Below are 22,515 nucleotides of genomic sequence, written 5' to 3'. Positions count from 1 at the left end.
CATAGACGGCCAGGACCTATTGTCACGGCCAGCCGTCTGGGGTCATATCAGGCATCTTGCCATCAGGCGTGGCTTTCTTCCGGGAGTCCGAGGAGTCTCCGTCCTCCCTGGGGGACTGGTTCAAGATCCGAGTGACAACAGAGTGTATTCCCTTGTGCGAGGCGCCCGACCGAATGATATTGACAATTGACTCAATGCTTGAACCATCCCCGGACCGAATAGCCTCAAGCAACTCTTCCACAAAACCACGATAGTATTTCAAACTTTCTTCGGTGCGCTTGGCGGAGATTTTTCGCCGTTTATCGGCAAACTCGTCGACAATACAGTCACGACCGTGGAGGGCGCACTCAGAACACGACGAACCGGCAGTCTCGGCGGCGTTGCACTAGATGTCACAGACCATTCTCTTTAGCAGAGGAACTAGAAAGAAAATCGCTGAAGGTGTCACGATGAACGAATCGCATGGACAACGAAGGCCAGTTACAGATTCTCGTACTACCGGAGTCGACAGGTGACCTCTTCGAATAGTCGATTGAGGCCACACGCGTGGAAAGGTCATAGGATAAAGGGAAAAGCTCAAAAGGGAGAGACACACCTTCGTCCGGCGTCGTTTACATTCGGTACAGGCCATAGAGGCTCGCTTGATCTTCCCCTCCTCCGGCGGAGGCCCCGGTGCAGGAGGATCGGGGAAGGATCTGGGGGCAATGGGCCGTAAAGGCCTCGGTGGTCCTTGTTGAGCCATATTCTAACAGAAGCGTATAGAGTGGTCGTGCAGACTCACGTCCGAAGGAAAAGCAATCAACGATGAGGGAGAAAAAGAAATGACTAAGGGCATGTTCCGCGCGAGGAGACACGTCCAGCCTATAAGAGCCGTCCAGAGCATGCTCCTCAGGGAGACCATACGTGTGAGATGCTAAAATAATCGCGCTAATTCAGATTCCCTGCGCGGCAGTTTGCACGCAACAAGCGCCGTCGACCATCGAGCGCGAGAAGTGGGTGGGCGGGCAGTGGGTGCAGGCAAGCCTGCCAGAAGGGGTGAAGAAGGGGAGGAAAAAAAATTAATTCCAATATTTCGTAGCGTCTGCTCACGGGCCGTTCCCAAGAACAGCTGATCTTTCCGGCCGGTGGTTTCCAGGCACGCCCAAGCGACACAGCGCGTGGAAACAAGGGCATAAGAGGCAAGCCCGACTCTTGACCGCAGCAAGAACGAATTAGTTTGAAACCTAATCATGATGGGCGAAGACGCTCCATTCTCGTAGCCATATTAGTCAGTCCCTAGTGAAGATCGAGGGTGCCATGGTAGAATCACTTCTTAGAAACAAGACCAAACCCAGGTCATATTTCGATCATTTTCCTTTCCAAACAGAGGCCTACCATGAATAACGAGTACGTTTCCACCCATGCCTTTTACTCGTGGAGACGAGGTGTTTCGTTGGAACGGTGGTTGGGCTTTACCATTCCAGACCCCCCTTGGATTCATACCCCCGAACTAATTTATTTAAGTGTTGCTTTTCACCTTACATCGATTTGGAAGCACGACAGATTGTGATCGATCGAGGGGTTTTTGTCACCGGCTTTTCGTTGACACGGGGATTTTTTTTTTCTTTTTTCTTTTCTTTTTTTTTTTTTATTTCATGTGCGGTGATTCGGCCACGACAGCCCCAGTGCCACTGGAACTAGCAGGTGGATTGGAGGACGCCTTGGGTTGACCAGACCTCCCGGTTATAATTTCCGTAGAAATTGATAGGCCAGCACGAGAGCAAGATATCGGGAACGTCGAATGCAGCCCCAATTATGTACCTTCCACCGGATGGAAGTGGAACACAGTCTGTTCCCCAAGGAACCCCCAATCGATTGACACCCAATCAAATAGACCCGGTGACGAGATTGCAGGCAGGTTCGGCCTGATCTTTGGAAACGGTAGCGGCGAGCTCATGGCTAGAGTCTGGAAGGGCTCGACTAGCAGTAGTCGAGGGTTTTTGATTTTGGGAAATCCGAGTTTCGACGTGCCGAGAAACATCTCACAGTCCCCTCATGCACCTCATGCAGCTCATGCGGGCGGTATCGTGAAGGAATGCTGGCCACAGAGCCAGTATTGGATCATCTTGGACAGACTCGAGTGGAAGAGGATGTTGCAGATCGACGGTCATCGCCAAGCTCCGTCCCACGTGACCGACTGACTGCCCACGACTAAACCGCAAGGGGAAGGCCCATCTGCATATCGGCCGTCCGAGGGGCAACTTCATTCCTTTCTAACCATCATCTCTCTTAAATTCCCATCGCGACAAGTCGCCCTAGTTGCAGCTCCATCGAGACACCCAGCAACACGGCCGAGGAAATATGCACACGCACGCGATCTTCTCCCCAGACGGCTGCTTTCCATGGGTTTCCTGATGGATCAGATGGTACAAGGGGCGCCATTGAAACTTTCTACACAGAACGGTCCATCCATTCTTGCTCTGGACCTCAGCAACGGTACAGAGAGCACATGGCCTTGAGAGACCCCAATGCAACGCTTCGAGCAAATTCCTATTACGATCCCCAACAGTGCACAGAAACAGCGTGGGAGCGAGTCGTCGGCTGCGGACTAACTGTCAGCAATGACTAGTGTTGAGAGCGCGCCCCCTTGTCGCAAACTAGACCGGTCCGGAATTCTCATTTCCGGAACTCGAGGAAACTAAACGAGACGCCCGGCCGGCCTCCCAGATTATTGCAAAACGGCTAGATCAGCACTCAAGGGCACCTATCTAATTGGGTACTGTCGAGGTCTTCATTTGCTGGGCTGCGCTTGGAACAGGTTTAACAGACGGGCAAGATCCATCGCAGTGGATCAGCAAATACATGACGATAAACCGTCAGGCCGCGGTGGCAAATTCTCATGCACCCTCAGTTTCCCCCTTCTCCCTGACACCCCTCGCCCGCCGTAGTTTATGCCCCTTTGGAGCAAACCGAGATTACCGATCAATGGTTGGACGCAGCCACAGATGCCTCGATACCTATGGAACAGCAGGCCCGGTTAGGACCGAACTTGCCAAGCTCGGCCTGACAATATGGTACGGCCGCACTGACCGACTTCCCCGAGAGCGCCACGATCCTCTAATCCCCCGCGTCTGGGCAGGAAAATCGATACAGAGTAAACAAGTATGGACTTCACCATTGTAAAAGGACAAGCTATGGGAATCTTATAAAGGATGAAAGACATGGATATCCAAAGAATGCTGCGGGCAAAAACGCGAAAGTTTTTACATGAACAATGAACCGCAAAAAAAAGAAACGACGGAAAATGAGTACCAAGAAAGAAAGAATAAAACAAGAAACAGATTAGAAAGAAAGAAAGAGGCAGCGAAGACCAGACCAAGAGAACCACAGGTCTAACTTCCTCTTCAGTATATGGGCCGCCCTTCTTCCCATTTTCGCGACTCCCGTGGACTTCCTGCAATGGCATTATCACCAGAGTGCTGCGGGGTCTCATTCGACAATGCCGTGAAGTGTACTTTGTTCCCCTCTCGCTGACGAGTGGCGCTTCCTTCAATGTCCCCACGGACACTTCCAATTCCCCCAATCCATTCCCATGAACGTGCAACATCTCCACCCCGGCCTTCACGGACCGCGGCTCTGATGTTCGTGTTACCTTCGACAACGTCGCGGACCCGCCGCCAAAGACCTTCGCGCCGACTTCCCCGTAGCTCTGAGCGTAGCACGTCGTCACGTAGTTGTCCAATTGGGATATAGGGCTCGCGAGCCTCGCCGCGAGCATGCAAAGCTGCCTGAGTTGCGAGGCGGTCTAGCGTTGTTGCGACGAGTTCCGGAATTCTTGCCATGTCGGAGCGGCGAGCAAGGACCCTGGAACGCGCATAGATTAAGGTGCCGATGATTACCACTAGAATCGAAAGAGGTAGTCGATACGCGAGGAGAGAGAGTCGGACGTAGCGGCGGAAGGCGCACCTGAGAGGGAGTCGGGTGACGGATGTAGATGTGAGGGTGAGGATGGAACTGTGATTGTTTTGTCGCTTCTGTTAGTTCCATTATACACGTCAGAACCACGATTTCTTCGACACCGACATAGTCATGACAGGCGGGCGCCAGGAGCTGCGACTACAGGCTAAGGGAGATCCGGTGGACTTACTGTTTTGTTTTGCTGATGATTTCCTCCTTGCCGACAACCTCGCCCAATGCGCCTTTCCAAAGACCATCAAATTCCGCATCGCTCATTCCCTTCCGTCGCTTTCTTGCGACTTCCTGCTTCAACTCTGATTCGCTGATCTCGGGTCCAGATGCTTCTTTGCCCTGTTCGGTGAGCTCACCGCATTCCCACTTGGCTCTTCGGTCACGGAGCGCTTCAATGGCTTTGTCTGCAACGGCTTTCACACGGCGCGCCTTCTCGCTGTCGGGTTCACAAGTCGGAGGCAGGGGAATCAGTCCTCCCAAAGCCAAAGGGTGCGCCCTGAGGATGAAATCATGTTCACAGCGGGCTTCGAAATTCTTATAGCAAAACGCGTGTGAGGGACACGGTTCGCATTGCGGCTCGAGCACATTGGCCCATTCGGGAACTCTTGTGTTGGCCAAGGACCAAGTCGGCTTTCCGATTCCACAGAAGCCAATTTCGATCTTTTCCTGTCGCCACCAACCAGCGAAACCACAAAGAAGAACCATGATGACCACCCAAGGCGCGGCTGTGCTTGCCGTTCCGTGTGTTTGAGGACGCCGACGTGGCGTAGTTGGGGGGTACATCAAATCCGCATGTTCCCTCTCCAACGCCAACTGCTCTTCGGGTGTGAATTCTTCACCAGCACTTTCCTCACTTATGTCATAGTCAAAATCTCCCTCAGGCTCAAAGTGTTGATTAGGCGTCGTGGGTTTAGTACTTTGAAACTCGGGCGAAGATCGAGCCGAGACTGTTGGTTCCGCTTCGTGACTCAGATAAGCACGCGCATCTGACTTCCTAGACCGTAAGCCTTGATTCAACGCAGGGCTCTCGGTAGCCAGATATGCGCCGCTCTTTCGTTTCCCATCCCGGCTTGCACCTCTCCTCGAGTCCCAGGGAGCTGGTGAACCCCCACTTTGGAAAGGATTGTCATGGGTGAAAACACTTTCTTCCTTAGGCTCCGTTTTGACTGATGAAATAGGCGGCTCGGGTTCAGTGGAGGGAGTCATGTCGCTTCTGCGCAATTTCCTGGCCGTGGACTTCCGGGGCGTGAAGGCGTCAGCGACGGTAGGAGTTGTCGGGGCATCGTTTCGCTCGCTGATTTCCGAAGAGCGAGTCCGGTTTCCATCTAATCTTGCCGTTGTCCGTCTCGAAGCCGTCGAAGGGGTTACAGGGACGTTTGCCTCTTCGGCATCCGCAGTCGACGCTCTAGTGCTCATCCGAGAGCGACCCCTGCGCGTCCCAGTTGCCGTCGAAACTGTAGAGGGTGTCGGTGGAGGAGGCATGGAATCCCGAGCTTCGTTTTCCCGATGGTCGTCGTAATCGCTCGCGACCGACGTGGCGCGACTCCCCATGTCCGTAATGCCCTCGCTTGTCCTCCTTACTCGTTCGCGTTCGCGCAATAGCTTTTTCGCCTTGGGAAGAACGTCGCTCTCTAGGATTTGGATGAGCTGCGCCTTCTTTGCGGATGCTGGATATGGGACGTCATGGCTAACGAGGATAGATCGCAGACGAGGGACTGTGAGAGTGTTGAGGTCGTAACCAGGAGACAAATAATCCATTTCGTCCGCCATGGTGAAAGGCACACCGTGTCGAAGTGACCAGGTTAGATGAAAGACGAGCAATTCGGAGTGTTGAAAATCAACTGGTAGATGCGACAGCTAAGGGGTTTGAGAAATAAAAAAAAAAAAAAAATTAGACTGATGATTTCAATTTGTCAGTTCCGGATCGTGGACGTTTGAGAACACGGTATCCAGGGCAACACGGCGGGGCGAAAGACAGATAGACCACGCTAACAAATGAAGTAATGATTTCTGCACAATAGAGGTATCTCGTAACAGATATCAGAGCATATGGAGCCCTGTCTGCTCAAAGCCTTCGAGGATCGAGGATGAATAGACCGTGAAGGGCAGAGAAGAGAGAATGATGGGGATTGCAGGGCGATGACGAAAAACAACGGACACGGACGGGCAATTCACGTGATGTCTGCATTGACGCGGTTGCCTTGCTGCCTTAGGCCATCCCTCAAGGTAGACAGTTTGGTGCATAAAAACTAACTACGGATACTGCAGTACTAATGCAACTCACACATGGGTGTAGTTCGTGTTTATCACGTTTCTACCACCTAGATGACTACGTGTAACGAGACATAGCCTTAGACGATGAAATAGAAACAAACAACAAAATTCATTCCCCCTAGGCTCCTAACCATGCTTTGAAATTCAGAATACCCTTCCGTTTCATGAGACGCCGCTCTCCAGTTTAGCCAGAAAAAGAAAAACGACTGAAAGACAAGAAGCGAGAAACGAGACGAACAGCGAAAATCGTGCAGACGCACGCTGAGTGAAGACCACTCCGAAAAAGAATTGAACTACCAGAAACCGAAAAACGGAGTCCGGGGTAAGCGCGATATTAGTGCAAGCGTAAGAACAGGGACAACAGAAGGATTCATCGCTTATGAGTGGAATAGATCCCCCTAATGGTCTGACAATGAGGCGGAACTGTTGTCGCCATTGAACTGGATATTAGTCCGTGAGTATCTGGGAGGCTCAGTAGGAAGATTAGCCGCATTTCCCGCAAGTTGCTCCTTGAAAGCCCGGTATTCGGCAAGCTGAGTCTGCAGCTCTTGCATCACTTCTCCTATAGGCACGGCGTGATCGTTGAGTCGGTCCCCTGGCCTGAAGGGCCGCATCATATGTCGAACCGCGAGCGTGTTTATTGTCACCTAGAAAATAGAATGATTAGTATGTTAAGCAAGGTGGCGGGCAGACAACGGGGAGAGAAGATATTGTCAGTCAACTTACCTCAATTCGAGTCACCTGCTGTTCGACCAGGCTGAGCACCGTTGAATCAGCCAGCTCTCCTCCGTGGTTTTTGACCACGTTAAAGAGTGCCACATTAGGCTCCTTGAGGCGTGCTTCGCCAGGGTACTCCAGAGCACCGCAAAGCCTTTCCAATCGGAGCGTGATTTCCCACAATCGCCAGATCAGGTCAGTTTGGATTTCGAGTTGCGAGTGCTTGCTGATGCTTGTCGGGGCATTTTCGTTCGGCGCATCCTTATCCAAAGAATTCAATCGCCCGGACAGTGCATGTGGGTAGATAAGGTAGAGAGGTTCAGGATTTTCTAGCCCTTTCAGTTTGCGCTCGCCCTGATCTTTGATCACGAAGCCCAAGCTGTTTAGTTGCTGAAGCTCACGACGAATATTATATCCCAGATTGTCCAGTGCGTAGCTTTCTTCGGAGCCAGTCGATGCAGCACGCTCGCTATCCGCGAATACCTCCAGATTGCGCTGGATATCGCTCATAAAATCAGAGGACACGAAGATCTGCCCTCCATCGGCAACAGCGGAGATACGTGATGCGCGGTTCACCATCGGTCCAAAATAATCCATCCGATTGGTGACGGGATCCTTTTCACAAACAGGCTCGCCCCAGTGAATGCCCATCCGGACAGACAGTCCCCGGAAGATGATGTTATCATCCATGTCGTATTGGACCTGACATTGGGGCTGTTCGAGAATCTCGGTGGGCCATTCCGCTTCGAGGAGCTGAGATTGACAACTGAAACACCAGAGCAGGGCTGCCGTAGTTGTTGAGAACGCAACCATAAATGCGTCACCTTCGGTTTTAACTTCGTATCCACCAATTATTCCCAACTGCCGACGAAGAATGTCGTTGTGGATCTGAATGGCGGAACGCATGGCGTCAGGACAGGTCTCCCACAGACTTGTTGATTTCTTGATATCCGTGAAGATGATAGCCAACTCTCCGACGGGTGCATCCACATAGTCGAACCGGGCAAGTCGGGAATCGCCAGGAACGTCGCGTGGCTTTTTGGTGCGTTTCGTGCTTGGGAGAATCTGCTCCTCGGGGGCGCCTAGAGAGACGCTGGGTCGGTTGTACTTGCTGTTCTTTTTCTTGAGATCACCCACACCCAGTACCATCACCATAAGCTTGTTACTGGCCCCAAATGAAACCGCAAGGTCCCTGAGCTTTTGGGCCGCTATCATCATATCTCTTCGTTCAGCCCTGGTGACATCGACAACAACGTCCGGCGTGACAAAGTCCCAAAGCTCCTTCGACGCAAGAATTATCATCTCGTCCTGTTCAGTGAGGTTGATATGCATGGTGTGCGGGGCCGCAATAATGGCAGGCATGTCAGGGAAGAATCCGAAGCACCTTGACACCGGGATGTCATCATTGAGCCTTCCGTTGCGAGTGAGATAGCCCCCGGCAGCCCGAATCCTAGCCCTTTCGTGGGGTTCGGTAGGGTCGTGAACCTTCGTGAGCTGTCTAAGCGAGCCGTCCGATTTGACAAGGATTGCCTGAGCATCGCCAACATTGGCAACGTACAGGTCCATCTCGCACAGATACAGCACAGTTGCAACCCCACCGGTCCTGATATCGTGGCTGGTCAATTTGACCTTCTTCTGATCAACCGGGTCGTCGTTGTATTGTCGAACACCCTGGTCGTCATGATATTTGTAGCAGGCAAGGGCGATGTGTTTGTTCAGAACCAAGAAAGTGCGTCGAAGAGCATCTAACGGCGTTTCCTGCTCTTCTCGTCGCAATCGCTTCAATTGGGAGTTGAAGTTGTTGACGAAATGCTCATGAAGGAATTTAGCGATTTTTGAACCTTCCCCATAGTTGAATTGGCCATCAAACAACCCCACGACAGTTTCAAACTTTTCTGTTCTTAAGCGCGGCACGATCATATCAATGATGGACAGGTGATCATCTTTGCCCAAAAAGTCTGCCATGCCGTAGGCAACTGAGCCGGCTATAGACGAAGATGTTCTCACGCGGCGATCTTCATTTTCCTCGGGGATAGTGGATGTCGTGAGGGTGACGTCCATCAATCCTAGAACTCGCAGATGGCTGAGAGAATTAAAGTCGGTCAGGTCGGCTCCTTGTGCGGTGTTGAAGTTAGGCTTGATCTCCAATCGCTTGTTGCCAGAAAAGTTGAGGTATTTTAGGTTCCGATTCCAGTTCCAGTTCCAGTCATAGGGCCAGTTGGAGACGTTGTATTTCAAAGAATTACTGCCGACGTCTAGAATGGCAAGCCTACTGACCTTACACAGTTCCGCCGGTAAAACTTGGAACCTGTTCCCGTTGATATTAAGAACCTGCAGATTACTCGATTCTTCAAGATCGTCGGAAGGGAGGGAGGAAAGCTCGTTGCCAGAGAGATACAGTTCAGACAATAAAGGCCATCGTCTTAGCAGTCCCTGCGGCAACTCGGTCAGTTCATTATATGAAAGATTTACCACGCGCAGATCAGGGATCAGGGAAAGCTCGCGGAAGATATCGTCCTCTAGCCGGTTGTCCGCCAAGTAGAGATTCTTGAGCGAGCCCACGAATGTAGAAGCAGAGAACTGCGAGAAGTTGGAATCCTTTCTGGAGGATGGACTCCCTTCGGTGTGGGAGCGCGAGGTAGTAGACACTTTTCGGCCGCCTTGGCCGAAAGAAGATGCAACCGACGGCTTTCGGTAACCTCCTCCATTGGGCGAGCTTCCAGTGCTAAGGACACCGCCTGAGGCCTGGCTCGGTCGACGAGTTTGGCTTTCATCCAGCGCACCTACGTCCTCGTAACTTGGCGTTGTAGACGGCCCCGGAGTTGCCGTAGGAGTATTGCCGATATCATTGAGTGTTGGCGGCTGAGAAGTGTGCTTCGGAAAGGCATCCAAAACATTCGACGAAACGTTGAGTGTCTCCAACTTGAGACAGTGCCAGATCTCTGGTGGCAATCTTCTGAGATTGCACTCCCGCAGATTGAGGTACCTGAGCTCTGTCAGGCATCCGATTGTCGGAGGCAACGCAGCCAGCGGATTCTTGATCATGCTAAAATACTCAAGTCTGCGGAGCCTGCCAATTTGGGATGACATCGAAACAAAGTGGTTCTTATCCAGAATCAACTTCGTTAGATTGGGCAGGTTCTCAAACATGGTATCTCGCAGTTGGACGAGCTTTGCCGAGCCCACGTTCAACGATGTCAGGGTTGCCATGGGTGCGTCGATATCAAACTGAGTCATAGGACAATGGTCGAGTGCTAAGATCCGCATTTTCGGGAAAGAGCCCCTGAACCGTGAGATAGGGTTGTGGCCGACTGACAACTGCTCCAGACGCGGAAGCATAGAGATACTGTCAATGTTCGTTATCTCATTGAATCTGGCGTCAAGTTCCTTCAGGTTGGTAAGGTTCTTAAATGTCTCGCTCAAGGGGCCTCGCAGAGCATTGTTGGTGATGCAGATGCGCTCAGCAGATGTTAAGTTGCCGATGTTTGGAAGTTCCGCGATGTTGTTGAAGCTTAGATCGAGGTCAACGAGGCTTTTCAGGTCGCAGATACATTCAGGCAACGTCTGCAGATTGTTGCATGAAAGACTTAGGGTTCGCAGATACTGGAAATTGCCAAAGTATTTCGGCAAGGTGGTGAGTCTGTTGTTGGTCAACCGGATGCAGACAAGGCCTTGTATTTGATCCAGATTTGCGTGTTCAAGGTCGTCGAGATGATTACTCGAGATGTCAAGTAAGGTTAACCGGCCCGCAATGCTAAAGCTGGAAGGTAGGCGCGTGGCTTCATTGCCTTTGAAAATGATCTCCCGCAAGTTGATACAGCCTTGGATAAAATCCTTCGGGACGTCTAGTTCCAAGTTGCGTGACAAATTCAGTGTTATGATGTCGGAGCATCGTTTGTAGAGGCTGATTGGAATGGTCACAAGGTTTCGGCTTGAAAGATCCACGGTGGTAAGTTTTTGGGATTTGTTGATCAAGGACTCGGTCCCACTTTGTAGACTGCTGAGGCCGCTGAATTTGATAGGAAGGAAGGTAAAGCGGATCAGGTAGCTATGGTCCTCCCGGCCAAGTTCTTCTAACCGGTCCTTTTTGGTGTACCCTATTTGCTCGAGCAGCCGTTTCTGCATGAGGATTGGTTTTTCAGTAACATCCAAAGACCGGGATAAGTCACCCCTCCGCATCACAATGTCATAGCTATTCAAATGCTCGGTGAGGAAAGACTTCCGGCCCAGAATTAGTAAGATATCGGCGACCGTGGCGTTTAATCCCGTTGATAATGTGGCGAACGTTGAATCAATCCGGAAAACGCGAATGAAATACGAGACTCCAGAGTAATCTGACTGTTCGGACGTGGTCCGAAGGTCATCACCAGTCCCAGGGAGTAAGGAGGTGTTGTCATCCCACTGCTTCTTGACATGCCAGCTCTCTGGGGCATCCCAGTTGCCCAGAGCCAAGTTGTCGGGGTCTTGGTCGATGGAGGCGCCATCCATTCGGTTGGCATCGCCAGGCGGCGCTGGAGAACGTTGTCTGACAATGCCTTCCATATGTGAGAGATCTGTATCGAGTGGGTACACGCGCTGCTCGTCCGCATTCGGGGCATCCCTTCCAGCGGCGTCGGCACCACGGCGCCCCCGCAGCTTCCCGGGCCCAATTGCAAGGGTTCTACCGTCCTTCTTCCGATCATCTGCTGTATCCCCGTATTTAGTAGTAGCGGTACTCTCGAGACTTCCCTGGCGGCCCCGGCGGGATGGGGAGGCTTCTCGTCGTGGAATTTTCAACGAGCTCTTAGACGCGTCCTGCAAGCCGGGGAAATGCTTCAAAGGACCATGGCCCTTGGGTCGACGAATTTTGTCGAACAGAGACCGCTTGTTCGCCTGCGGCCCAGGCGAGTTCTGCCCTTGCTCCCGGGAATAAGCGCTTTGTACACTCGGCGTGGGGCTAGTAGAGCGTCCAACCAAGGTGCTGGATGAGGTCATCGCCGACGTATAGGGGTAATTCAAACTCCCTTCCCGGGAAGGACGGAGTCCAAGAGACAGATCGTCCCGTCCCGTCGCCGGGCGTGCCGGGTACCCAGCGAGGTCACCCGCAACAGTGGGCTTCTCTTCTTTGCTTCGCGAGTGGCGATGACCGCTAAAGTACCGCCGGGACTGGTCTCTTGATCCATTGCGGTTGCCTGCACGATGGCTGTCTGGTCCCGTTGGGGATTCACGAACCGGGGCTTCTCCAAACTGGGGAATATCCTACCGGAAGCGATTAGAACCTACCATCCGTCGCGGTAACTGACACCGGGGATAGGGGAGCAAACTAACATTGATACTTTGGTATAACCACGGTGTGATTTCACGGGATGGGATCGCGTGGTCGGATCCCCTTTCTTCCTGTGAGAAAGACTGGTCATGCGACCGTCCCGGGACATTTCGAGTGCCATCGGAGTTCGCCCTTTCCCGGGATCCATGCTGCGCCATGCGCACGGGTCTGGCTGCTGGCTTTTGAGAATTGCCTTCATGATCCCCAGGGCCCGTATACTCATCTCCAAAGAAACCCTGTAATCTTTTCCGGAAACGAGCACTGGTACTAGACTTTGAGCCTTGGCTACTGACGGTTGTGGCACTCGCAACAGACGGTCGTCGGTCATCGACATTGTAATCTAGCTCGAGCGGCTCACTCGTGTAAGTCCGGCCCGTGCCAGGGCGAAACGTAGCAGAAGCAGGCGAGGCCTCTTGTTCAGAATAATCATGGTAAAATGTACCCGGGCTGTCGTTGGGCGCAAGCTTAGGGGATGAGGATAACGAGGAGATTGGGTCGTGCTGGAAATAGTCGGAGTTCGATGGATTCAGATGCGCCGGCGGTCGTGACATTGAGCTGGAAGCCGGAGGGGGGCCAGGATCGTCGGCTCCCAGCACCGCCAATGCTCTCCTATGACTGCCAAATCCTTTGCGCTGGTCGGTGGGTGAAATGTCCGGGGCGATCCAAGTAAATTTTGGGTTGTATAGCTCGGGCGGAACTTCGATGGCGGGTGGAGGATTTCGGCTCTGGGAATCACGTCTGATAAATGTCAGTCTCCACGAACCAATGCTTTGTCAATGCTCCAGGTTGTAGCTAACGGCACAAATGCTGTGAACGGCAAAGGGAAACAGTCATGGGGAACGTGGACGGATAACCAGACAGCTGGTGATCATGGCATTTTATTTCGCTTTCAAAGGCCAAGAGGGAACAGTGACCAAGCCCGCTCGCAACCATGATGCCCATATCAAACAGCAGCCAGGGTCCTGGTTGGATCGGATTCAAGATGGAATGTTCTAGTGCATGTAATTCACCACGCATGTGGACAAAAAATAGCTGAAACAGCATGTCTCGCGTCAAGATGTCGCACAATTCAGCTGCCAAGATATCCTCCAGCCCATGGAGAGATCCGGGGACCAGGAGGGGGGAAAGAGAGTCAAAGGATGGCTTTCTCACCTGTCGGCAATGGTGGACCCCGAGAACGGGGAGACACTGCGGCCATTGGACATAGCTTGATTTTGCTGCTGACGGTAACCGGGATTGCCTCTGACAGTCTCTTGTGATAGCCAGCTACGGCCACCCGAGCTCTCCGAGCTATGCCGCCCTTCGGAGCGCTCGCCTGTCCGAGAAGCCATGGCGTTCAAAGTATGCGATGCGTACCGGGTCGGGTCGCCGGAGGACAGCCCGCCGGTCGGGGCGGGTTTTATGAAATTTCAAGGAACAAGAAAGGGAAAGAGAGAAGACGCCAGCATTCAAGCAACCGAATAGTCCAAGATCATCGATCCTCCACGGGAGGGCGAGACGGGTGCAAGGGCGAGCGAGGAGATAGATGGGAGGGGGGAGGGAGGAACGAAGGCCGACGGCACTAGATCGACTAGTGGCGAATGTAATTATCGTTACACGGCGAATAGCGAGTTGAATGATCAGAATTGGAATAGAAGCAGGGAGCGACAAGTTTCACGTAACGATCGAACGACTTGCTCTCCGAGAGAATAGGGACCCGTTATGGGGGTCGGTCGGCACACGGGGAGGAGGGGGGGGGAGGTGGTTTTGGCGTCGGGCGCGACGGTGTCAAGACGGGGGCTGAGCTTTCATGTCCTGGAAGGCAAGCGGCAGCGGTCAGAAAGCGCCATCGCAACAGCCCAAGGGCCCATGGTATTTAGTCGAGGACAAGAGTCAAAGAGTTGTAGGCATAAGGGCGGAAATCGGAGGCGTTGAGAGGGGACGTGGTGACTGGGAGAAGGGAAGTGTGGGGGTGAAAGGTGGTAAGAGGGAACAAACCGAAACATCACGGCAAAAGTTGACTCGTTGAGGCTCTCCGACCACGAGCTACCCTCCTTTGCGGGAGTTTCTTCAATCTTCAATTATTCCCCCCCCCCCACAACTAGGTAAGTTTCTACCAAAAGAAAACTCTCAAATCATTTATCAGAATTAATTTAATTCTCAGCAAGAACCTCTGAACAAGTTATTTTGCCGCAGTCATCAATCATTTGCTATCCAACTGGACGTCAACCCGCATTCTGGGGCATGGCTGCATGGTCCGTGAGGATGTCCGTGCTGACCCGAGGAGCCTGTAGACTGTAGTACTCCTATTATATCATCTTCTATCCCTTTGTCTGCGATCTCCCGGACGTGAGGAAGAGATCAAGATTATTCTGTAGGTCACGTTGCAGTTCGTGGCGTTATGAAACCATGGCGGATGATTCCTTTCGTTCCAGGTTTCGTCGGTCTCCCTGGGAAGAATAATCGGTATGTAGTACCTACTGTTGCGAAACTGTGCGACCGGGCTGATTACATGGAGTGTACGGAGTACTCCGTACATGCACAGGATATTGGGAGAGTACTGTAGATCGACTCTATGCAGCAGTGCAAGAGGCAGAACTTCGGAGAACATCGCGTCTCGGGTAAGTAGAACAATACGATTGGGATATGAGAAAGTCGACTGCAAGGGCTTCTCCGAAGGTGTCCTCCGGGTCGGATAAGCGCGGATGGCTGGCCAGGGATCCTCTTTCGTTATGCAGTTTTTATATATGTATAGATTATCTTCTTGGCATCCCACACATGCTGATATTTTGTTCCTTGAGAGAACTGTTTACTAAGATATTTGGTGATCATGCCCCAAAAACCAACCAGTAGGTGTTTATGCAGTTCTCAGTTGCAGCGCTTCATTCAGAGTGCTCTGTAGATAGTAGGTACTAGATAGTAGATAATCTCATAATCAATCTGGGAATTTAGGTCCGGGTCCACACGAAAGGGGATGTGGAAAATTGGCTAGGTTAGACTCTACCCAGAGAGCTAAAGATGCACTTAGCGCGCTTACTTTAATCCCGACCTCAAGCTAAAAGACGGTTCCAAGATCTGGACAGAATAATGATGGCGTCACCGCGTAAAGGCTTTTCGTCAGGTTAGGATCATCATGATGCCGGCCTTGTCATATCTTCCCGTTGCGCTTCTTGCGCTGAGTTCATCGATAAACTCTTATTTGCGTAGGTATCGCAACAGAAGATATACTAATTATGTAGAGCTACTGAGATTCGTTTGCGTCAGAAGACATGGAAATAATTCTTTTCTCCCCTCCTAGGCTGCTCCATATGCAAAGTGTCTCTCATTTTGATAGATCATCATGGAGCTTAATGAACCCAAAGGGGATAGCTCTTGTAGCCCTACCGGGCTCTATGCCTTCTACTGTAAACCCTGGTACCCCTTCTGCATACCCATGTGATGACAACTACCCATAGATTTGCAATTCAACCGTCAATCATGGGGTGCAGGTGATGAGAATACGAATTGTCTGCACAGGGCGAATGCAGGGTTTCTGGTATACGATTATTTGACTACCGCGACCAACCGGGTACCAACCTTATTGGTTGTGAGTTAGTAGAGAGTGCAGTGGATATTGGCTGCTTCGGTTTCTCTTTTTACGTTGAACATTTACCTAGGTTACCAATGCTCTAGAGTTGAGACATGGGGACCCTTTTGGACGTCAATAGGGCCGCTCCAGGGTTCTATATATATATATACTTGAGTTGCCTCAGAAACCGCCTCGTTTTCCCGCAATTCATTATTCATTCAAATTTCTACACATGAGAATCAATTGAGAAACGATACGGGGTAGTTTCGCCTGGATCAATCAACACCAACACGTCAAGACAGTTGGCGACTGGCCTCACACCACGCGCAGGCCAGTCTAACCCTAAGGAAATGTACTCCAGACTGCACGTCCAAACAACGAGGCGAATTTTTTGTTTATGTATTTATTCAGTCGGATTTTAATTTGTTATTGAGTTTAAACTCCGCATTAAACTCTCGTAGCTCAGCCCCAATTTGTTGCAAGAATAGAACGGGCGAGTGATCTAGGTCCGATGGTGGCTCTGAGGAAGAGAAAAGGAGGAGGTTGGGGGTGGAGCTGGCGATGAGCGGTGATGATGGATGAAACGTCTGTCTTTGCCCCCAATCTCCCGTGGCGGCATCTGTTGGCAGGGCACCGACGGAGTCAATCATGAAAATAGTAAGAATAATGATAATAGTGTCCCGAGACAGACATGACCCTGGTTCGGTGCGATGTACATCGGCGATACCTGGTGGTACTTCCGCCCGGAGGGTTACCTAGAGGCTAAGTAGGTACCTACTCCGTATCTCGGAATTGTCTCGTGGACTGAGTCTGATCCGTACAGTACAGGCAGCTCTTTTTTTAAACTCCGTGACGACTGACGAGTGACGACAAAATGCAGTCAAGGACGGTCTGCTGTTACCAGAGGGACCCAACGTAAGGACGATGCCCAATGGAGGCACGAGGCGGGCGTCGCCATGATGTTGGCGCCCGCCGGTCCCCACCGGTGAGGATGTAAAAAGCGAGGAGGCTGGACGACTCTCCTTCCACCTTTTGCATGATGGCTCTTGCTCGGCGGGCCCTTTTTCATCGCAATTTTGATATAAAGTGCCTCCCCGCTCAGTCATGCCCACTATGCTTGCCCTGACCTGCACCTTCCTGGATCTCGGTCGGCGTCCCTCACGTACAGTACATCCTTAGGGACTTCCACTTCCTAGTCGATCCGATCATCACCTACTTCTGCAGATTCCTTGGCTACTGGAATTTTAGATTAATCTGGGCGAGAAGCATACTACCTTGGATCGATCAACCATCCAGCTGCTTTTTCTTGACTCGTTTCGTTTTTTTTTTCTTTTCCCCTTTTCTTTTTAATATCCCTCTTCCTCGTTCGATTCTCTCTGTTTACTACCACCCACAATGAAGCTCTCCGTCTTCAATCTCGCTACCTCCCTGCTATTCTCTTCGACTCTGGTTGGGGCTCAGACGTTTTCCGATTGTAACCCCAGGCAAGACTGTCAGTCCTCCCGGCGCAAAGCTCAAGGCTCCCATAACTAACCCATCTTCTAGCCTGTTCCCCCAAACCGGCATTTGGGAAATCATCAACATTCGATTTCACCGAGGGAAAATCGGATGCCTTCCAAGAGACCGGAAGTCCCAGTTACGACAGCAATGGGGCTGCGTTCACGGTTTCCCAGCAGGGCGATGCGCCCCTGCTGAATTCGAAATGGTACATCATGTTCGGACACGTTGAATTCGAGATCAAGGCCGCTCCGGGGAAGGGAATTGTTAGCAGCGCAGTATTACAGTCGGATGACTTGGATGAAATCGACTGGGAATGGCTTGGCGGCAACAATGCGCTGGTGCAGAGCAACTATTTTGGAAAGGGAAACACCGACAGTTTCAACCGTGGAGCGACGCACAACAACCCGGGAAACCACGACGACTTCCATAAGTACACCATCGATTGGACAAGCTCGCAGATCGTCTGGCAGATCGATGGCAAGACGGTTCGGGTTCTCACTCCCGACACGGCGGAGGAAAACCAGTATCCCCAGACTCCGATGATGATCAGGGTTGGAGTGTGGGCCGGTGGTGACCCCAACAACCCGCAAGGAACTATTGGTAAGTGTTGGCTGCTCATCTGGCCTTATGGCCCCGGTCTACTATGTTGTGCTAACCTTTGGATAGACTGGGCTGGTGGAGAGGTTGACTACAGCGCTGGCCCCTACACGATGTATCTCAAGTCGCTGAAAGTCACGGACTATTCCACCGGATCTACGTACTCCTATGGCGATAAGAGTGGATCGTGGGAGTCAATCCAGGCTGAAGGGGGCAAGGTCAACGGTAACAGTGCGGCCGAGACCTTTTCTAGCGTCCAATCTGCCCCGTCTGTGACCGCGACGGTTGATAGCATTCCCATTCCTTTCAGTGGTACACACCGCGAAACTTCGAGCTTTGTGACGCCGAACATCTGGCCCTGGGTTCCGACGCCTACCAAGTCCTCTACAAGGCCCGAGCGGACGTTTCCCGATGGCTGGACCTCTTCCGGTTCTGGACCCGTCCAGCCGCCCAGCGCGGCTTCTGTGAGTGAGCATTGCCCAACCCCAGTCAATCATGCCCCTGAACTTGCTGCTAAATCTGGATGCCTCTTCATTAGTCTACTTCCCAATCTACGCCAGTATCATCGCCCTCTTCGCCGGGTTCAGTCTCCCCATCCGCCTCGCATTCTGGTCATGAATCTGTGACTGGGACCATCACCTCGACCGGTTTTCAGACACAGACAGCCGACCATTCTCTTACCACGACCGAAGGAGGAACATCTACCACTAGTACCGCACCTTCATCTACCATTGAAGTACACGCCGCACCCAACGTTAATACCGCAACCCCTATGATCAATGTGCCCGTTATGATAAACGTCCTTTCTCTGTTGCTCGCGGGTGGCCTAATGATGCTTTGAGCGCCACAAGCAGTACGAAAGCAGCAAAGAACGGATGCGACGCCACCACCTTTATGAAATGACAGACATGGGATATGAAATAATGACTAACACGATCAAGGTTGGTTTCATGTATGTACATAGATAGAACCTTTTTTTTCTTCCTTTCTTGTTTCCTTCTTCTGTGTTTTTTGTTTTCACCGCGATGTTGATGACAATCGTCAGTCATGTAATGTATGCATAGGGGGTTGGCTTTTTGTGCACCGATGCCCATCAAAAGTTGGGTGTTTCATTGATACATTTGAATTGTCACCGGCCATATTTTGGTCGGGTTTTGTTTCTTAGATGAGACCATGGCTTAGGCTACCTGATTATGTATGACTTGTGTATTCGATAGTTATTCTGGGAATCAGATGATCCTAACAGCACGTAGTGAGTCGGCTTTTTTGCCTACCAACTGAGAGAGTCGGAAAGGAGCCGAAGTAACCCGTTTGCACATTCTTGGGATACCGGGGGCTTTGAGCAGAAACTGACCGGATGATATTCGGTTTATTGTAATCTGACTCTCAGTCCTACTCACGCTACCACATGTGTGTACACAAACAATGAACCGGCATCAGTCAAGACACACAGAACGCGGGATCTTTTCGAGGATCAAGGAGTACAAGACATTCTTGAAATCAGCCCAGATAAAATCAGTTACCATATAAAGTGTACTAGAATATCAACATAAGCCTACGTGATCGTTACTCCGCACTGACTACTTAGTAGTTACTTAGGTATCGAGGTTAACACCTCATCTTATTATTTGTAGATGTGTGTGTGGTAGGTACCTAGGTAAGTCGTCCGGTATGTAAGCAAACCCCGAGTCTCAGCTGTTGCATTCTCTGCTTATAGTTTACCTATCCTAAATGAAGCAAGAGACAAAGAGAGGAGAGGGGGAGGGGAGAAAGAAACCTAGGACAAACACCCAGGAAATACCGCGGTAGGACTAGTTACGACCTGCGACGTCGTACATGTGCGAACTTGCCGTGGGACAAATTCAGAAAGGAAGAAAAGGTCGTGTCATGCGACGGTTGCCTAGGTATGTACTTGTTTAGATCGGTTGGCTGGTGCTTGTACGACCGTTTGGGTCTTGTTGGACAGGACGTTTTCGGTTTTGGTGTGAGGGGGTTTGAGGGGGGGGGGGGGCTACTGATTTAGTATACCTAGGTAGGTGAGAGTATAGTTATGGTCACTTTAGGGTTATGGTTAAAAGTAAGGTTTGGGGTATGGGGAGCGGAGGAATGGGGTGGAATGGTGGAATGGAATGTGGATTTGGTATGTAGGTGGTTCCATTTGCGGAGGACTAAACCATGACGAATAGACATTTAGTATCATTTTCTCCCCTTTCTACCACTACCTATCGCACTAAGCAAGCACCGGAATCTGTCAATAAACTACCTAACAATCCATAACCCCTTCCCAGCATATTACCTACCATTTCCCGTGAACGCCAGACCCAACATAACCAACTCCATCCCGTCCTTGCTGTCAATTTGACTTCTCTCCGAGCCTACTGGGCTAGACATGGCTCTGCCCGTCATTGTGCCTTCGACCGATTGGTCGGACTAGTCGCCGGAGGCCTATGAATGGGGTGTTGACGGGACTGTCGTCTCCAACGTAGAGGAACATGTCATAGAGCCAGCCGCCGAAGATACAACCGAGGAAAGGAGCGACTATGGGGACCTGAAGAGGGATTTCAAGTGAGCAACGGGAGACTGTTGTGGATGGAAAGGGATCAAGGTATAGTTGAATGTACAGGGGAATTAATATGAACATACCCAGAAGTAATAATTGCCTGCCTGCCACACCTCCGGCCCATACCCGATCATATACGAGACGAGTCTCGGACCAAAGTCTCGCGCCAGATTGATCGCATACCCAGTCTCCCAGCCAAAGCAGGCACCGATGCCAAAGACGACGAAGAAGAGCCCCAGCGGGAACAAGGGACCGGCCCCGAGATTGGCATCGTCCTTCAGCGCGAAGATCATGAACATGAGGATGGAGCTGGCGATGAACTCGGAGAAGAACTGGCCCGTTCGCGTCATGAACGGCGCCGGGTATGTGCAGAAGATGCCACCAGTCGCCGTGTCCGAGTACCCCGGCACCGTTCTGAGGTTGGCACCGCCCTCGTAGACGTCGATGGCAGATTTGTAGTTCCCGTAGATGATGGCCGCCGCGCACATGGCGCCGAGGACCTGGGCGGCGGCGTAGATGGGCCACTTGCGCCAGGGGAACTTGCGCAGGACACAGCTGGCCAATGTGACGGCGGGGTTGATGTGCGACCCTGACGCACCGCTAACATAGACTCCTAGCATGACCCCGAGGCTGGAGCGGACCGTGATTAACAATGTATTCGAGACATGACCGTCCACCAACCGGGAGGGCGCTAAGGAGGGGAGACAGGAAGAAGGAAAAAAGAAACAACTTACCCCCAGCCCCAGGAGATAGATTGATAGTTACCCTTCTCAGCATGACTGAGTGTAACTTGAGCGACGACGCCATCGCCAAAGAGAACCAAAATCATAGTACCAAAGAACTCAGAAAATGCTTCGCGAAAGTGCGCCCTGATCCTGCTCCAGAGAAGAGGAGGGGGAGCATGGTTGACATGTTCAGACGCAACACTGATATTCTCGCGCAGCGATACACCTGGTTTGGGACTCGAGGTTATGGAGATTCGAGTTGCATCTTGGGAAGTGGAACTTGCCATGACTTTGACCAAAGACATGCTATGCTATATAGTCGATGCAGGACTAGGTAGATAGCTGGGGCCTCGCAAGGGGAGAGCCCAGGTATAAGAAGCACGAATACTCCGAATTAAACCCAGGCGGTGCAATACTCAAATAGATGGGGGAAATGGTTATACACGAGTCCTCTTTAACTAGGTAGGTCGTGTCACCTTAACTGCGCTTAACCCGTTTCCCTTCCCTCATCGTGGTAGTAGAGAGGGCTTGATTGGGGATGGGCATTGCCATAGCCCGGAGAACCCCGGCTGATTTCCTCGACTGGTAAGAGGACGCTGGACCGAAATGCGGCGGTTTAGATCTTCCAATCGCAAAGATGGCTGTCTATACAATCCCTCACGCAGCAAGGACACCCAATCCCAGCTATACTGCGAGCCACATTGTAAATCATGACACCACAAACAGCGATAAAAGAGTCGAATGAATTGGGACGCGCTGGAAAAGCCTGTGTTTTGGTGATGATATCCTTGTCTACCGAAATCGAAGTAGGTAATCCTCTCGCAGCGAGTCTAGTCGCAACCAAAATCTGCTCGGCATCACCGGGCCCTGCAGAATCTTCACCGCAAGAGTGCACATGTGTCCGTGTGTGCCTACATTCTTGCTCATGTCCTTCGATTGAAGCTCGTGAAGGAGACGGGCGCTGGTCTCGCCAGATCCATAAGGTTGGAACAGGGCGGGTAGTCATACTTGCATAATGTTTGTCGAATGGCGTGGAGGAGACAAAGAGACCATATCATGTCTGTGTTACCTTGCGGTCGGTTGTCAATTGAATCACTTTTTGCTAGGGGGGCTCGGATGTTGTGATCAGTGACGCTGCTGCTTCTACCGCCTGCTGCTGCTCCTGGCTGCAGGGTTGACTGGCAGCGAAACTCGTTCAATGACGCGCTTGCCGCTTCCATTCCAGTCCATATGGAAAGCTGTCGAGGTTTGATTTTGTTGGGTTCGAATGCAGCGCATTTCCCTCGCCTAAAGTGCGGCTCTGTCACAATCATTCCCGGACATGCGGTATCCAGTGTCCAGT

General features: G+C 51.6%; 6 protein-coding genes across 6 annotated transcripts; 1 reads left to right on the top strand and 5 right to left on the bottom strand.

Annotated features, from left to right (window-relative positions):
• Positions 1-22: 22 nt before the first annotated feature.
• On the bottom strand, positions 23-742 carry LDX57_005546 (Zn(II)2Cys6 transcription factor domain-containing protein; the record flags this gene model as incomplete). Its single annotated transcript, XM_046087232.1, has 2 exons — positions 23-385; positions 596-742. The coding sequence occupies 2 exons, from the start codon at positions 740-742 to the stop codon at positions 23-25; spliced, it is 510 nt and encodes a 169-aa protein (XP_045943199.1).
• Positions 743-3,383: 2,641 nt separating this feature from the next.
• On the bottom strand, positions 3,384-3,821 carry SRC1_2 (inner nuclear membrane protein enriched at telomere/subtelomere region; the record flags this gene model as incomplete). Its single annotated transcript, XM_046087231.1, has 1 exon — positions 3,384-3,821. One exon carries the CDS (start codon positions 3,819-3,821, stop codon positions 3,384-3,386), a length of 438 nt encoding a protein of 145 aa, XP_045943198.1.
• A 301-nt stretch (positions 3,822-4,122) lies between these two features.
• Positions 4,123-5,718, bottom strand: SRC1_1 (putative sister chromatid separation protein (Src1); the record flags this gene model as incomplete). The annotated part of the gene is made up of 1 exon (XM_046087230.1): positions 4,123-5,718. One exon carries the CDS (start codon positions 5,716-5,718, stop codon positions 4,123-4,125), a length of 1,596 nt encoding a protein of 531 aa, XP_045943197.1.
• Positions 5,719-6,269: 551 nt separating this feature from the next.
• acyA (adenylate cyclase acyA) lies at positions 6,270-14,195 on the bottom strand. Its single transcript, XM_046087229.1, has 4 exons — positions 13,397-14,195; positions 12,247-12,982; positions 6,949-12,177; positions 6,270-6,869 (listed from the first exon to the last, which is right to left on the bottom strand). The coding sequence occupies exons 1-4, from the start codon at positions 13,573-13,575 to the stop codon at positions 6,621-6,623; spliced, it is 6,393 nt and encodes a 2,130-aa protein (XP_045943196.1). The 5' UTR covers positions 13,576-14,195; the 3' UTR covers positions 6,270-6,620.
• Positions 14,196-17,186: 2,991 nt separating this feature from the next.
• On the top strand, positions 17,187-18,506 carry CRH1_1 (glycoside hydrolase family 16 protein; the record flags this gene model as incomplete). The annotated part of the gene is made up of 4 exons (XM_046087228.1): positions 17,187-17,283; positions 17,337-17,891; positions 17,958-18,356; positions 18,427-18,506. The coding sequence occupies 4 exons, from the start codon at positions 17,187-17,189 to the stop codon at positions 18,504-18,506; spliced, it is 1,131 nt and encodes a 376-aa protein (XP_045943195.1).
• A 1,559-nt stretch (positions 18,507-20,065) lies between these two features.
• On the bottom strand, positions 20,066-21,068 carry FPS1 (MIP/aquaporin family protein; the record flags this gene model as incomplete). Its single annotated transcript, XM_046087227.1, has 2 exons — positions 20,066-20,436; positions 20,532-21,068. 2 exons carry the CDS (start codon positions 21,066-21,068, stop codon positions 20,272-20,274), a joined length of 702 nt encoding a protein of 233 aa, XP_045943194.1. The 3' UTR covers positions 20,066-20,271.
• Positions 21,069-22,515: the final 1,447 nt, after the last annotated feature.

Source organism: Aspergillus melleus, assembly GCF_016097325.1.
Source record: "Aspergillus melleus strain CBS 546.65 chromosome Unknown contig3, whole genome shotgun sequence".
In the NCBI taxonomy this organism is placed as follows: domain Eukaryota; kingdom Fungi; phylum Ascomycota; class Eurotiomycetes; order Eurotiales; family Aspergillaceae; genus Aspergillus; species Aspergillus melleus.
This window is presented reverse-complemented; position numbering and strand designations above follow the sequence as displayed.

Excerpts from the sequence above, each read along its gene's own strand:
- acyA (XM_046087229.1), bottom strand. The coding sequence starts at position 13,575 with ATGGCTTCTCGGACAGGCGAGCGCTCCGAAGGGCGGCATAGCTCGGAG. Across the intron at positions 12,178-12,246 it reads GGTTATACCAAAGTATCAAT|GATATTCCCCAGTTTGGAGA; the intron begins GTTAGTTTGCTC and ends CGCTTCCGGTAG. Across the intron at positions 6,870-6,948 it reads AGCAGGTGACTCGAATTGAG|GTGACAATAAACACGCTCGC; the intron begins GTAAGTTGACTG and ends TCTATTTTCTAG.